General features: G+C 47.1%; 1 protein-coding gene across 4 annotated transcripts in view; it reads left to right on the plus strand.

Moving 5' to 3' along the window:
• LOC120444784 (myosin-M heavy chain) overlaps window positions 1-17,130 on the plus strand; it is a 44,690-nt gene that overhangs the window by 22,506 nt on the left and 5,054 nt on the right. For all 4 annotated transcript variants that reach the window (XR_005615711.1, XM_039624723.1, XM_039624726.2 and 1 more), the window contains exons 2-3: window positions 15,007-16,666; window positions 16,726-16,920. Coding sequence is in view for 3 of the 4 variants with exons in the window: in XM_039624723.1 (XP_039480657.1) it covers window positions 15,007-16,666; window positions 16,726-16,920 (1,855 nt within the window). In the remaining variant the exon portion in view is untranslated. The remainder of the gene's footprint in view (window positions 1-15,006; window positions 16,667-16,725; window positions 16,921-17,130) is intronic.

Below are 17,130 nucleotides of genomic sequence, written 5' to 3' on the forward strand. Positions count from 1 at the left end.
GTGAAATGTGTGTTGGGAATATGGAAGTGGGTTTCCTTGTTTCCTCGTGTAGAATTAGCTGTAAGCAGCTGTGGATGCAGCAGAACAGCTTTATTTTGGCAATTGCAATTCAGTGACAGCTGAAGTGGGGCCACAGGTTTCTTTGGGGCCCACCAGCCCGGGCATAATAATAACCCTGAAAGTTTACTGACTTCCGTTGCAGCGACAGCAGCGGCAACTGCCACACCAGCGACGTTGCAACACCAAGCGACAGCGACAGAGTTGGGCCTTAAGCCCCGTAGGCAGCAGTTGGCCAAGATGCGGAGGCATGGCATGGGGCATGGGCCAGGGGCAAGGGCGATACCATCTGCGGACACCCATGCTCCTTTGTGGGGATCTTGGGGGGATATCTGTGCGGCTGGGAACGGAGCACGTAGGTGGCGCTAGTGTTGTTTATGCAGAGGAGGAGGCGTTCGCATCCATTCTCCTGTTGCTGCTGCTGCTGCTGCAGCCTTCTTGCCTCGTGTCGTCTGCAATTTGTTGCTGTTGCTGCTGTTGGTGGTGTTGCAGTTGTTGTTTCGAGTACCTGCAACCTGCGGCTAGAAAGGAGCTGCGATGTTAACAACCGTTGCTACGGTTTGGGCCCAACCCGCCGCAGAACCGTGTTAACTGAAAAGCGGCGACTGCATTTCCACACGTTCCCCGGCAGCAGCAGCGACAATGACATGACAGCAGCAACATCGGCAACACCAGCAACATTGGCAACACCAGCAGCATCTCTATGCTGAGCCAGAGATCCCATCTGTGTATTTATCTTAATTAGGCGGGCGTTGGCCAAGTAAAAATGCATGAATCACTGGCGAACGGAGTGACAGGGCTCGAAAGAGCCAAGTCGTAAAGGAGGCCTAAAAATAGCAGCTGCATTCGTGGGTTAACTGCTAAAAACTTGATTATGTTAAGCGAATATGAATTAATTTAAATGCAGCTTTGCCGTGGAATTCCGAGATATGTATACCCAAACAAAAGATGGTCGAAAAATGGTAGAAAACTGGGTTCATTTCATTTATTTAAAGATAATCTGTGTGGCGTTAGTTATCTAAAATGTAATTGAAAATCCATAATAGCTCATATATCTTTTGCTACGTATCCTTAAGCCAGCGAAACCAATTCCCCCAAAGGCCAATAGCAATTAATTAGAAATCGCCGAGCGACGAAAATTGATTTTACTAATCAAGTTGAACACACACACATAGATACACACAGAAAGCGGCATCGAGAAAATGACGCTTTAAAAGTTTTTCGCTGTTGCCAAACGCACCAAAATTAATCAAGCGCTAAAGGCAACAACAAAATATTCAAAACCCAACAAAAGTAGACATAAAAAAAAAAAGAAAAACAATTTTATAGGCAGCGCTTGAATGCCCAAAATGCATATCGCTTGGATTCCAATACGAAATATAACGTCGCATGGCATTTTTTGTTTTTTGTTTTTTGTTGTTTTTTGGTTCCAGCTTGTTGCCTGATTTTATTTTCAGTTTTGGACATAATTTACGTGATCATGGCGCGTCGATAGCAAGAAATTATCGACGCTCATGCGCATGCGCAGCCTGCCCCATGTTGCTGTTGCAGTTGCAATGCTTGTTGCAGTTGTCGCTGTTGCTGCTGCTGCAACTGCTGCTGCTGCGATTGCCATTGCTGCTTGGTTTCTAATTGTTGCGCGCGTTTGTGAAATTTATTGCGTTTCGATCGGTTTTCCTTCGCCACTCACGTAACGCCAAAAAAAGCGCCAAAGAGTCGCGAATCCATTGCTTACAACTTAATTTCGCCTTGGCGATTTGCTGGCCGCGATATGGCCGCGCAAAAAGCGAAACTTATTTTTATGTTAATGGCTTTGGCGGCGAACGCATTTCGTGAAAGGAAAAGCTCGATCGTTTTGGGGTTGCCCCCCCCTCAGGTTGCCTGGTAACCATGCGCCCAAGAGGGCGTGGCAGGCACATGTTTCCTGTTCAGCCGCCGCATTGCTGTTCGCTGACTTTGCGCACTGCGAGAATCAGAACAGCAGTCGGTAAGCAGCTGCTCTTTGTTTGCATCGCCGATCGCTGAACCGGGCTCCACTCTCCCCTTGACAGCTTTGCTCCCCCCATCCCCGCCAGATCCCGAGATCTGTTGGAATTTATGGCCAATATGGGGAATGACTCATCCTGGCGAGCATGCATCACTCCCCTTATCCTTCTCGGATTCTCAACTTCTCAACTTCTCCACTTCTCCACTTCTCGAGCAGCGTGTGAACGAAAGACAGACTGCCTGGGGGTAATCGATATGCTGTTTGTTGTGACTGTGACTGTGGCACGATAAACATCCGCCGGATTCGATTTTGGCAACCTGAAACACATGGAGCGCTGTGATTTCTGGAGGGGAATGGTGGATTCTATGGCCAAGGTTCTTTGCACATAACTACTAAGCATTTCTAGCGAACTCACACTGTTTACCAATAATATTCTTTGCTTTTCTTTGGCATCTCGCCCCCTGTAATCTCCATTAGGTTCTCGCATCTCCGTTTGCCACATGCAGCACATAATTTGTGCTGCGTTGCATCTGCAACTCGGCAATTTTGCAATCATCGAAATGCAATTCGAGTGCAATCATTTATCTGCCGCCTGGCTGGCACAATTTTTCATATTTTTTCTCCCCCCATTTTCACCGGCGATCGAATCCTGCGAAAGAGTAAATATTGAAGCTGGGAGGAGTCTGCAGGCCCCAAGTTGCAAGTCGCAAGTTGCAAGTCCCAAGACAATCGATTACCGGACTGCGGCGCAAACGTAATCAGACAAATTCAATTTACGGCAATTTGCATGCCGCGTTCGTTCGTGAAAAATGACAATTGCTGTGGCAGTGCGGCGATGTTGCAGTTGCAACGTTGCAGCAACGTTGCTGCCGTCATTCTAAGGCTGCGCCCGTTGCCAAGGCTGAATTGTGTGTTTTTTTCTTTTTTTTTTTGGCTTTATCCGCCTGGCTACCTGGTTCATGGCTGTTGCACATTTGGCGCCTTATCGCCGCGCTCGCATCTGCTGGCAACTTGCGGCAGCAACTTGCAACAGCAACAGCAACAGCAGCAGCAGCAGCCACTCGCGATGTTGGCAGCAGCAGGTACGAGTTTTGTTTTGGCCATTGCAGGAAATGAAAAATTGGCAAACATGCCACGCTTTGCTCTCCACAGACCATGCATATGTTGCACATAATTGGCGTTTATGCCACAAGCGACGAAATGCAACCTGCAACTAATGTTGCTGATGCGTTGTTGATACGCCTGGATTTTTGCCGCTTTTTGCTAGTGTTTCTGTTTATTTTCTTTTGGATTTTTGTGGCAACTATAAAGTTGGCGGGGGTGTGTCGCCTGCAGCCGAATGCGATTACTTTTGGCGCACTCACTTAACCTTTGAACTGGCCATGTTGTCGCGGCGCAAACGTGATTAAATTTAATTAACATTTGCTTCCTAAAAGGTTGCCGTAGCTATGTGAAATTTAGTCATTAGTTGTTGTTATTGCGCGCCCATTAGCCACGCCCACCGCCGATCACGATCCGCCCGCCAGCTGCAGGTGCCACACGTTGCCATTGCCATTAGAGTGAGCCAAAAAAAAAACAGGCAATATGTGGTTACATCCCGGCACGACCGAATTAGCATAACCCAAACGGGGTTAGACTCAAGTCTCAAGTCACACAAAAGTTGGCGCAGTTGGCGGCGATAAAGATGGCGTGTCTGCGACACACGAAAAGAATTTAATTAGGCGACTGCGTTCTTTTCTGCTTGGCTTTTCCATGGCTTTTCCAGGTCATCAGCTTGCCACACGCCAGCTAGACAAATGCTACGAAAATGCGAAGAAAATGCGGGGAAAGAGCTACGAAACTGTGGAGAAAATGCGAGGAAAATGCTACGAAAATGCCATCATTAAGCGGAAAGCTTTGCGGCATGTCAACACGGGCATTTGCCGTAAATCAAAGGCAGCAAAATTCTACAGATCCCAACAGCAAATCTCGTTCCCCATCTCCATCTCCACTCCTTCAGCACAATTTGTTCGAGGAACGAGCGCCGGAATGTCGCAATCAAAATTTCAACATCATGTTGGGGGCAACAAAAAAGTGGGAGAACTATTTATAGCTGCAGTCGATCGCCAGTCCATTGGGCCAAATGTTTCTGAAGTCGATTCTCTGGCATTGCACAAGCCCACGGAGCGAGGGGCCAACCTCATCATAATAATGGAATAGAGGAGCGCTCGAAACTCACTTGAATGCCACTCTGAATATGCTTCTAATTGGCGCAAATTATTGAAAAGATCTTCTCCAGATTGTGGCCCCTTTGGAAGCCTTTGGAAATTGGAAATTGCCAGCAATTTGTTTCATCTGCAGAGAGAGGCGCAGCATAAATCTTCTATTGCGTCTGCTGCACTCCGCTGACTCTGAATAAAGTATTAAATTACCATAAATTAATATTATGCCCAGGCATTTAATTAGGCATCCAGACACAGGGGATACTCGTAACAGAGAGGGGAATGCCAAAAAGAAATGGGGGGCAGAAACTACGGCCAAGGCTTTGACACTAAACTTGACCCACAAAAAGCAATAGAGTTGTCTCTGTTTTATGGATCAATTAAGACGGGAGAACTCCATTCTGGCAAAACTGTGTGCAAGATTTGGGTTGATAGAATCTCTGTTGCACAGCAAGAAAATTTGGATAGTTATTTAGCTAATTTGAATAGTAAATATACATCTATCTAAGTGCAATTTGTTTTGAAAGCTTTGTGTTTAAATGTATAATTTGGCATTTGATTTGTTTGACTAGAGTGCGCATATTACGCTTTTTCTCTGAGTGTCGCTTTCAATTGAACTTGATGAATGTGTTGCGTGCCTTAATTCGCCGCGAGTGTGTGGCAATGCCAGACGCCCATTGAGGCACTGGCTCCACATTTTGCGGAGGTGGACACACTCCGTGGCGTCCACTAATTAGTCACAATTTCCAGCGACATGGCCAGTGTCAAAGGTCCGACGGATATTTTTAGCCATCGTGTTGCCGCATCATGCTGCGGGCAGCAGAATGTTGCACACCGCTGCGCATGTGCAACCAATTATTAATTGCATATGCAACATTGCAGCATTCCTGCAGCCTGCCAGAACGAAGGAGTTGGCAGTGATGGTGATGGTGATGGTGGTGGTGGTGGTTGCGGTGGAGTCATCTGAGTCAGCAGTTTGCTCCATGGCGCCGATATCCGTCGTCAGAGGCGTCAACGGCGTGTGCCCGTCTCTTTCTTGGCCAGAATGTGTGTGTGTGGGTGGGTGGACTATTAGCCAAGCGATTCGCAAGCCCGCAAAACGTTATAGCCGCTCACCCAGCAGGCAATTTGCCATATGCATTCCGCCACAAAGCCATGCCCAATCCTGGCCAGAACACGAAGAGTATCAGTGGATCGGTGGGTTGGAGCTGCGCTTTCTAGTCGCGCATTGCTTATTAAATTACAAAACAACGGCCCACACATAAATAAACGTGGCAGCCTCTTCCCTGGCCAGGCATTAGATGATGGCAATAGGAAATGCCTGCCCCACATCCCCCCACACCCCTCACCACCCTACCCACCTGGTGTCCTCAGTCTTATGAAAAATTCCTAGCGCTTGGCGTCTATAATTAAGCGTGAAATGTTGCTGGCGTTACGCCGCATTCCTTGAGCCAACTGAAGCCCTTTGGCTATAAAAGCGGACTCGAGAGCACGAAGGAAGTGCCACGGCTCCAGCTCTGGACACGGGTGCACTGAGAGAAATATAGCCACCCTACTACTATGCTCAAACTGGATCTCTATAATCACTTGGTAGATCACTGTGATACAACATCTACGATAGAAAGTGACGTTTCTCATATTTGCTTTATTTGAAATTTATGGGCTTGTTAAAAAACTTGTATACCTTCAGAAACTAAATCGCTTAGGGGAAAATCTAAAATTACAAATTCCATTTTCTCTTAAAAATAAAATGCAATAAAAATGCACTTTATTACTAAACCGCTGAAAGTAGTAACTACTGCAGGAGGACACGTTCCATATTTTTCGGTGTAAAGTTTATATCCCAAAGACGAAGACGAAGGCCAAGAGCAGGCACTTTTATGGGTTTTCTTGTGCAGCGGCAGCAGTTCTTATTAATTGCAAGTGTCCGCACTTACTTTGCAGCATGTTGCAATTAGAATCTCGACTCGGAGCCGTACAGCCTGCCACTGCGGGGCAGCCTCTTTGTTGACGGAAGTCAATTCAAATTAAGACCCCGAGGGCCCATCGGCACCAGAGTTCAACGATCTGGGACATTGCGACGCCGCAATGGCAAACTGTTGCTGTTGCAACATGTGGCAACAGGGCCCCGCGAAAATTGATTTCTCTTGTTAGGGTTTTAGCGCTTTTTCGGATACCCATCGCCATTTGAGCTAGCCGAGGCTTTGAGGCATTCAACCAACATTGAACATTCTCAGCCCGGCGAGAGGCAGTAATTAAAATAAATTGCCTGCCCAGCGCAGTCTTGGCCACATCTAGTGTTGGCCATCGCCATCTAACGTAGCTGTTGATAGAATTTGCACCAGGACCGGCTGTCTTGTTGCTCCTGCTCCTCACAGCCATCAAATTAAAGCGCTAAATTGTTGCTCGCCTTTTCCTGTCTTCCATCACCATGCCATCGTCGTCTGGTTTGCTTCATTAACATATGTTTGCCGCCGATCGGTTTTGGCTATACTGCATACTAGACACTGGGTACTGGATGCTGGCATCTGAAATCCGGGGCATGGCTGGCCGATAGAATGGGTAGTGAAATTTTATGATGCCACCAAACCGAGTGTGCGAGACGACTGGTCATCGATTAAAGAAGTGGCCATTATTTGATTGTCTTGGCAGTGGCCTGACCTGCTTTTTATGGCCACGCCGCCAGTTTTCCACATGCCAATTATGGCTGCCACAAAACAGCATTAAACAGCAGAAAACAGCTGCCACGACCACGGTGGTCGTTGTGCCAATCTTGGCCCGAACTGGATGACAGTCGATGGCCTCAAACCTGGCCTCAACTTCTCGCTCCTCAATCCTTTGGCCAGCGGCAGTGTAGATTTTCCAGCGAAAATCTTTGCAGCCGCCACGCGCAGCGCAGCTCAGTGCATTGACCATTAATTGATGCCTTTCATTGGATGCATTGACATTGGATCTAGCTGCGGCATGTGGTCCACTGCCTTGGGCGGCGATCTGGCACAGCACTGGATGGATAGTGCATAGTGGAGCAGCAGCTCCAAATGGGGGATGGCAGCGCATTCCGCGGATGCGGCCTTGCTAAATAGGGGCATCTATTGGCCATATTGGCCATCCTCGGGCACGACTGGGAGTGCAATTTTCTCTCGATGATCTGGCAGAGGCCAGATCATTCCAAAGTGGCATTCCTAGCAGCAAAGAATCACATCATTCACATGAGTTACTTAATAGTAGCATTAGGTTTTGGGTTTTTTATGATAATAGCTTACTAGGCTTACATGTGGCTTGCACTAAAGTAAATAGACTGTTTAGAGTTTGGCCCATTCAATATTACTTGGAACTTGACCGCGACGTTCGATGAACCCAGACGCCGTCGTGAACTTAAACCGATTGAGATTGACTTGTCATAAAGCGCGGGGCAAGCAGAACTCGTTAACCATGTTAAGAGAGATATCTTGGCCAGAGCCCCAATGCAAATTTATCCAGCATGTTTATGGAGCTCATTAGCGGTAAGCCATTACCGAGAAGCCAATACCAACTGTCTGGGTTGTCCAGCTCCTATCTAGAGTCAACACTACCCTCGACTGGGTCCGCACTCAACTATATCGCGGTGTGGTAGTATATCTTGGCCTTCAAACCAGACAGACGTGGTCTCTATCTGTGCGACAACTCCCACTCCCATTCCCGCTCCTCCCGAATACAGCAATCCAGCAATCCAACAATACAGCAATCCACCTACCACTCCACCTCCAAGTGGCTAAGTGAGTGATTGACTGACTGATGGCTTGACTGGGTTACCAGCGTGTCGCCCACGTAGATGTAAGATTTTCGGCGACTGCGACTGCAATCCCTTATGCAATCGTGCTCCACATTAATCAATCAGCAGAGCAGCGGCAAAAAGCCTTAAGCCCTGACTGACATTTCCTGGCCGCTTTCAGCTCATTGGCTTGCGTCTCTGCGATGCGTGTGCGATATGGGAAAATTGAATTGAAAATTGATTTCGAAAGCGAAAACCGCAGCGCTGAAACCGCACGAAAATGTTTGCCCGTCCGCAGAGATTAGCGTTTCTTGGCCCTGGCCAAAGACCAAAAACCAAGAAGCAAAAACCAACAACCGCTTTCCATATTTGCAGCTTCGTTTGGCTAATTAAATGCGATGGCCTTACATAATGGCGCCAATACCACTAACTTTTTTCTTTGCTCACCCGCCTGATATATCTCAATTTGCATGGCAATTTCACCCAGCCCTTGAACTGGTCATGACCATGTATGCAGATCCAAGGAGCCACCATATTTGGCACCGCCAAGCGGCACAAACTTAAGGTGAATGCCCCCGACATTTTCGCGAGATTAGTTTTGCAGTCGATGCGGCTATATTTAGTGGGCAAAGAAATTTGTTCACACATTTATGCATTTTTCGCGCAGTTGCCATTCATCACGGACAGTGTTTTACGGCCAGAAGATCCTCCAAAACGCCACAATCACGCAGCTCGTCATGTCAAAGTCAAGGGAGGCCATTGAAAATGCACGAGATGCCTGGCCGCCGAAGGGAAGTTCCTCAAAAACACGTCGGCCTGCACCTCAACTCCGCCTCCTTGGGCTGAAGTGCAAAGTGCAACAGCTCCGGCTGCTCCACTCCACTCCATTCTACTCCTCTCTACTTCTTGCTACTCCACTCCACTCCACTCCAGTCCAGTCCACTCCTCCTCAGCTGAAGTGTCGCCTGCCAGGATGAGGAAAAAGAGAGAGGCAGGCACAGTGCATTTGTTGCAAGTAAAACTTATATAGAAAGATGTTATTGTTGCAAGTAAAACTTATATAGAAACAGCATTTGTTGCAAGTAAAACTTATATAGAAACTGCTTTTGTTGCAAGTAAAACTTATATAGAAACTGCATTTGTTGCAAGTAAAACTTATATAGAAACTGCTTTTGTTGCAAGTAAAACTTATATAGAAACTGCTTTTCTTGCAAGGAAAACGTACATAGAAAGAGGTTATTGTTGCAGGTAAAATTTATATAGAAAGATTTTATTATTGCAAGTAAAACTTATATAGAAAGAGGTTATTGTTGCAAGTAAAATTTATATAGAAAGATTTTATTGTTGCAAGTAAAACTTATATAGAAAGATTTTATTATTGCAAGTAAAACTTATATAGAAAGATTTTATTGTTGCAAGTAAAACGTTTATAGAAAGATTTTATATTAAACTGCATACACTGAAATAATGGCTCATAAAAAGCATCAACACTGCAAGCTATTAAAATCTGAAAATGTATTCCTAAAATACTAAAGAACGAGCTATTAAAATCTGAAAATATATTCTTGAAATACTAAAGTGCAAGCAATTAAAATCATAAAATATATTCCTCAAACACTAAAGTGCCATTTATTAATTCGTAATTAAATAGTGCGACTGTGCTATACCCATGTGCCATTTAATATTGCCTAGAAAGTAGAACTACGTTCCATTTGGAACACGTTTTTCCCACCATCTGGAATCACTGTGCCGGCGGGGAAGCCAAAGTTAATTTAGAATCAGCAGTCAGGCAATGTTTTATGAGATTTTAGCACTTTTCAGCTGTGGCATGTTTCGGCCAGGCAGCGAGCGGCTCTTTAATGGACACGTCTGCCCCATGGAATTTAGCACGTTTTGCCACTCGCTCCGTGGAAAACTAATATGCCAGGCCGCTCTTGGCCGCCTCCAGTGACATTTATGGCTTCCCAACCTGGCCTGAAAGTCTGCATTTGGCTAAGAGTAAGGCTGTGTCAGTGGCTTTGGCTTTGGCTTCACGTGCAAATATGAACAAGATTTATAACATTTTGGCGGCGACATTTTCCTAGTTTTTTTGTTTGCTGCCGCTTTAAAAGGATTTCACTTTTTTGTTGGCCAAATCCAGGGGGCTTGGTAGAATGGCTAGGATGGGTGGGATGTATAGGATAGGGGTCTGTGCCAAAAGCAAAAGTTGCCAATGCGTTGGCCTGGAGGAGCGCAGCGCACAGCCGTCGTTTAAGTGGCTCCGATCCATGGATATATCCAGCCAGGAGCTAAAAATAACACACAAATCCATTGCCCTCCGTGAGGGAGGCGCATCTTAAGGAATTTTTATGCTTATGCGTCTGCGAGATTCGCTCAATTTCAAAAGAATTTCCAGCCTATTTCTGGTGGAGGCTCTTTTAGCTCTTTAGCTGGCGGAAAGCGGAAACGATCGTTAATCCTCGGGAAACTATCAATGACTCATAACGAAGATTAGCTGCAATTGGCCGGGTTGAAGAATGGCTCTTAGTTTTTATGGCCAGGCAAAGCCACTTTAGCCAGAACTCAAGTGCAATCACATTTTAATTACTTTCGATGCATTTTTAAGTGTTTCAAAGTAATAATTCCGAGAGCATCTTAAATAACTATTTACAGTTTATTAATAACTAAACCAATCTTTTTTATATTTTTATAGAAATATATTTAATGTTTGCCAGCAAACTATAGACTTTTATGTTTAGTACGGTTCTACGAAATGCATGTTTCCGATTTTATAACTTGATTTTAAAGGCCCATTTATTTTTATTATATTTCTTGGAGGCCTACACTTCGAAGTTTCTCAACCAAGCAAAATGTTTTCCTATCGATCGGAATTTCCCCATCTTTTGTTGATACTTTGTTGTTCAGCTGTGTGTTTTATTGCCTGCAGTTTTTCCCGACACATGTGCCTTGAATATTTGCCAACTCTTGTGACCATTTGCCAGACGGATTCCACTTCCGTTTTCCAATTTCAGTTTCAGTTGCAGTTTCTGTTTCAGTTTCTGCTTGGGCTTCTGTTTATGGCCATATCGTTTGAGTTAAGCGCCATTAAAGTTGTGGCTTTCAGCTCGTCGTCTTATCGGGGGAAATGTGTTTATGTGTTTATAAGTCGCGTTCGGCGACGCATTGAATAACATTTTAATTGGGAGTTGCAAAATGCGTGCCCATAAGGCAAGCGAACAGGCAACACGTATGGGCCCAAGTTCATAATGATAGCTGATAACCTGCACACAGAAAAAAGGTGGCATTCCAAATCGCTTTTAATTTTAGCATATATGTATGCCTGAGAGATATATTGATTCATTTAAAATCTGTATGGTATGTGGAATGTGGGTGATCTTTTTCTTCAATCCCTCTAATTTCCAACTGCTGAAGGAGGTTATCAAATTTTTCTGGCTGTGTAGCAGCTCCCTAAGCACCGGACTTGCCATGGCGCCAGTTGCCAAGTTGCGGCAGACAAAATGAAATGGCGATTAAAATATCAATTGCCAGACGCGGACCTGGGACATCGATGATGGCCACTAAGCGCATTAATTTAATGCTCTCAACAGCTGGCCACGCCGTGCATAAATAAAATGTCATCGCATACCAATCCAATGCATCTCATTCCGTCTCCGGAGGTGCAACGTTTGAACGCTGTCGATTTCGATTCGAATTCGGTTTCGGATTCAGATACAGCTACAGATACAGCTACAGCTACAGATACAGCTAAAGCTACAGATACAGCTACAGCTACAGCTACAGATTCGGCTGGCGATGACAGCACTTTCCCTCGCCGCGCATAATTCAATGTCGCAAGTGTGGCAAGTCCAGAGAGGCCAACTTATGAGCGACTTGCACTTGGCTTGTAAATCAGTCAGCAGATAGCAGCTGCATCTTCGGGGCCGGCTGACCTTTAACTGCAATATGGCCAGCTATTTTTAGCCACAATCGCGTAATCTTTAGCCCGTACTACCAGTTCGACTCCGGCTCTGTGATGCGAGCCTTTTGGGGGCCTTATGAAATTGTGTCAGGCCCGCCATAAATTGCCGGCTTTAAAGGGCATTAAAGGGATTTGGATTTTGAAAATGAAACCACCTCCAGCTCCAGCTCCAGCTCCTTCTCCTTTTCCACTTCTGGCCCTGACACCCTTTTTTCACTTTTTGTGCAGCCGTGAGGCTACTCCAATTGCAAATTGCAAAATGCAAAATGACAGAGAGCTTACTTTGAATTTTTTCAGTTGTCCGGTTGACAGGCTGCATTTGTTGCACTCCACTCCGTTTAAAAGTAGGGATAAATATAGTTAGCTATGTTTATTAGCAACACAAAACAGTTTTTATTTAAGCTGTGAGGCCATTTTTGGCCAAGTTATGGCGAAAACGCCGATTGAAAATATTCTATTTTAAAATAAAAATGTTCTTTTTATTTTTTGTTAAAAAATAATGCGTTTTTTTCCGATAGCACTAAAAATAGTTGTCCAAAAGTGGAATGCCATACCTCGTTGAATTCGTAGCAACATTTCCTATTCACATGTTCTCAAAAAAGGAAAATGTAATTTTTTGCCATTTTTCGCAAATTTTGGATGATGGTACCCCTCATCAAAAAATGCAACAAATTTAAAAATTTGTTTTTTTCGAAAACCGAAAAAGTAAGTTTCTACCTACGTGTGCGAAGATCGCCGGCTGGATTCCAGATACCAGATTTCAGATTTCAGATTAGCCCGGACTGGCCAACATTTTGTCCAGGTCTCGACGGAATTATGCCATAAATAGTTTGGAACGACCACAGCTGTTGGCTTTTAATTAAATGCTTGCCAGCAAGTGGCAATGATTTGACACTCAACTTGCACAGGGAAAAATATTTACGTAATGCCAGATCTTTTGAACTTTAAATTAGCAAGCAAGGCAAGCTAAGATAACGAAATCAGGTTAAGTACATGTATTTAAGAATCGGTGTTTCCTGAATAAGTTTGCAAGAAATAGTTTAAGTACCTTTGGTAGCAATATGGTTCCTTTTTCTTTACCGTGCATTAAAACCCATTGGAGAACCTGTCGTCGCGGCCCACGTTTCAGCAATTAAGCAAAACGCTTCGTCGTGAAAAGTGGGTCAGCCTGCAGGATGACGGCAAGCAACCAAGTTAGTAACTGGCATCCCAGTTAGCAGAACTATCTATTCGCAGCTGGATGAAGGAGCGAGCGAATGCAATGTGTCTGCGTTTGCGGCCCACGCAAAATAATCAAACAGAATGGTGGAAAATTAAATGTACAAATCATGTTTACGACTTGTCGTCAGTCTGCCCGAAAAGACAGGCGGCACAGCGGCGGTCTGACAGTGGGCGTGGCACTACTCATGCCAACTAATTGTTGTTCGTGGCTTTGGCAAGATGTTGCCCAAACCAGGCAAAAGCCGTAGAAGAAAAAAAACAGGGGCGACAAAGAAAAAACCAAGAGAACCCAGGCCACATTGACACCATTCGCAATTAGGAGAAAAGTGCCCCGTCGGCTACCGGGGATATGCTGAATCTGGCTGTGGATGTGGATGTGTATGTGGTTGAGGATGATGCTGGTGGCTGGTAAAAAAAATCTGAATAGCTGAAAACCGGTAGCCGCGGTAACGTGGGCCGCAGTTTTGTCTTAAAAAGTTAATTGCCTGATTTGCTTAGCCTCTCCACGCCGGGAAGTGAGATGTATGGTCCACTGGTCTATGGTCTATGGTCTATAGTCTATGGCCGGTTGGGATGTTGGGCTGTTGGACTGCTTGACTGCTTGACTGTTACGCTGCTGGGTTGTTAGCCAAATGTGCTAGGAGATAATCACATAAACAGTGGCCTTAATGAAGCTTGGGCCAAGACGAAGCATTCACACTCACACTCACACTCACTCTCGCCGATGCATTTGCAGTTGCAGTTTCAGATGATGCCTGGTATTTTATTGATATTTTTAGAACCCACAATGAGAATGCGATATAGAATACCGGCTTGAACTGCAATTTGCAGGCCATCATTAAAAGTGCCTGCATGCACCATTGACTGTTGACTGACGCGATCTGTAATTTATGGATCAAGTTCCCCCCATGTCGATAATGTTATTAAATCCGCAGTTGTGAGCGCATTTGATTAATTGAACCGTTTGTGAGAAATGATGAGCGAGCCACGGAATGTTCATGCCAATTGCCGTTGACTCGGGTCGTTGTTCTGCCATGTTGCAGCAGTTGCTGCCTGCCAGCCTGCCTCATGTTGCCTCATGTTGCTTGTTGCCTGTTGCCGCTTTGCTGCTTGCTTGTTGCCTTGCGGTTTTAGCCATGTTGCGTTGGCATATCAATTCACATGTCAGGCCGCCAGGCAGGCGAACAGCAGCAACCTACTTATTTATGCAGCAGACCAGGCCAAGTAACTCCACCACCAGTTCCAGCTCCGAGCCCAAAGCTTCCAAGCTCCAACTTGGACTCGGAGCCAGAATGCACACACACTGACTGATGGCCACGTTCTGACTGCAGCTCGTTGGCCATGCATCCTGGGGCTAAACAACTCAATACATCAGCCATAACCATGCCGCACCGTTCGCCGTTCGCTGTTTGCCCCGGCATAAATCATTTTATGCAACAAAATGATGGCAAATATCGGGGGATTACGAGCATGTGTGCCGCGCAGGCCCATCAACATTGCAGCACCTCCAATCGCCTGGTATCGATTGGGGTTGGGTCTCCACAATGACTTGGGGTTTGGGATTGGGAGGGGGAGTGGGAGGGGGTCATTAGACACCGCCCACTAGCCACGCGCTTACGAGGTTAAGAACTCGTCGAGACTTATCATCCAAATTAGTCATCACCTCGTTGTTTGCTTTCATATAAAAATTGCGTTCTAAATTCATTCGTAGCTCGTGCTCGTTTAAAACCTGCGCAAATTATGCTGCCTTTTGTGAAAAAACGAACTGTTGTTTTAAGTGTATCGTTTCCTAGCACTTTATACTAAAGTTCCCATTATTTTCGCATTGCAGGCAGCTCCACCGAGTTGGCACCCTCGCTGCTGGGCATCTACGACACATTGACAAACAGCTTTGCCGCGGGGGGCGTGGCAGCTGCTCCCACAGCGACATCTCACGAATCGAAAGCATCCAGCAGCGGCGACTCGACGCCCAAGAGGAGCAACAGTAACTGCAGCAACAGCAGCAGCGGCAGCACTGCCTCATCCACTGGCAGCTGCTCGAGTGTACCCACTAGCGATGATCAGTCTGCCAGCTACACGCTAGCCGGCTCCAGCAAGCATTTGAGCCACCAGGAGCCACCTGCTCCGCTGGTGGTTGCTGGACTGCGGGACGAACCGGATGGCGCTCAGTTGAGCAGGTTGGTGCAGCGCCGGAGCCAGGAGTCGCAGATCCACGGCAGCAGCAGCAGCATAGCCTCGAGTGGCGGCAGCAGTCGACGGGGTAGCAACATTCGCATCCTTTCGCCCAATGTGCACCGCATCATCACGCACTCGGATATCCAGCCAGTGGAGGCGGTGTCCGCGGAGGCACTGAAACAGCATCAGCAGCAATCCCAGCGGAGTCCCACCCACGGCCGGTACACAAAGACCGGTCATAGCGGAACACCACCGACCGCCAGTTCCACGCCCAAGCTCAAGCTGTCGCACATACCGCTGTCCAAGATCACCGGCAAGTTGTCCACCCAGTCGGGCAGCGAACTGGTGTCCACCTTCGATTCCAGCAACGAGTATCTGAACTCGGTGGCCTTCGCCGCCTTCGAGAAATCCAAGCCGCAGGACGAGGATCGCACACCAACGAACAAATCGGTACCAGGCACTCCCTTCCATTTCGATGGGCATCCGTTTCAAGGACGCAAACTAACCCTGCCCCGCTACGATTCCCAGCAGAGCATCAAGCTGATCGAAATGGAGCAGCTGGCGGCCACCAGTGCGCAACTGCTGCATGCCAAGCCCGCCACGCCCGGAACTCCGGCCATGCCCACGCCCACGCCCAATGCCACCAAGCCCAAGGAGTTCGTGTGCAGTGAGCCACTGAGTCCCGTGGATATAGTGGCCACCATTAACTTCGATCTGGTGGCGCAGCATATGGAGCGATTGACGCTGGCGGATCCAGGAGATCTGGATCCACGGGCGGAGCTCATAGAGGCGGTGAACAAGACACTGGTTAGCAAGCCGCTGGTCAGGAGCTCCTCCGCCGCCTGTGCCTCCACGATCTGCAGTTCACCGCTGCTGACCTATGCCCGCACCAAGAGCTTGGGCGCCAAGGCCAGCACTCTGGGCGGCGGAGTGCCTCTCAAGCTGCCCACTGCCGAGCAGCTGGCCGAGCTGGAGGAGGCCAACAAGCTGTCGGCGGAGAGTCTGGACAGGCTGACGGACATCAAGCCCAAGTTTGCCGCTCGCCTCAGTGAGCTGGCCAGGCTGAACAATCGCCCGCTGTCCTCCTCCTCCATTTGCTCCACCTCCTCCAGTTCCAGTTCCGGGTCGGACCAGCTCCTCAATGGCAAACTGACGGCCACATCCTACTTGGCCAGCGTGGAAAGTCTGGCGGAGAGTGAGAACGAGCTGGGCGACCAACACCATCCGCCAGCGATGAGTGTGCTCGAGAAAACCTGCCTGGAGATCATCGACTCGGAGCGCAGCTTCGTCGAGGATTTGGGTCAGGTCATCAAGGGGTAAGTACTCCCGCAGCTCTACTCAGGATCTTAAGGATCTAACAGTGTATTATTTGTAGGTACCTGCTCGACTGGAAGGAGCGTGCCTGTCTGCGCGTAGACGAATTGCAAATACTCTTCGCCAACATTGAAGAGATTTATGAATTCAACTCGATGCTTCTGCAGCGACTTATCAACACGGGAAGGGATCCCGGTAGAATTGCCAGGTGCTTCATTGACCTGCGCGATGGCTTTGATGTGTACACAACCTACTGGTGAGTATATCGGTCTTTACTAGGAACAGTTTGGGGAGTCCTTGGAACTTGCCTGTTATTCATTGAAGTGAATAATGATGGTGGCTTACGCCTGACCTAGTTGGGTATTCTGGCCAAGATCTTCACTCTTTGGCTTGGCGTGTTCGCGCCATCTTCGATACTGTGGTTTGTGGCCATAGCCAGTTGCCAAGAACGGTAACGACGACCAAA

Source organism: Drosophila santomea, chromosome 2R, assembly GCF_016746245.2.
Source record: "Drosophila santomea strain STO CAGO 1482 chromosome 2R, Prin_Dsan_1.1, whole genome shotgun sequence".
In the NCBI taxonomy this organism is placed as follows: domain Eukaryota; kingdom Metazoa; phylum Arthropoda; class Insecta; order Diptera; family Drosophilidae; genus Drosophila; species Drosophila santomea.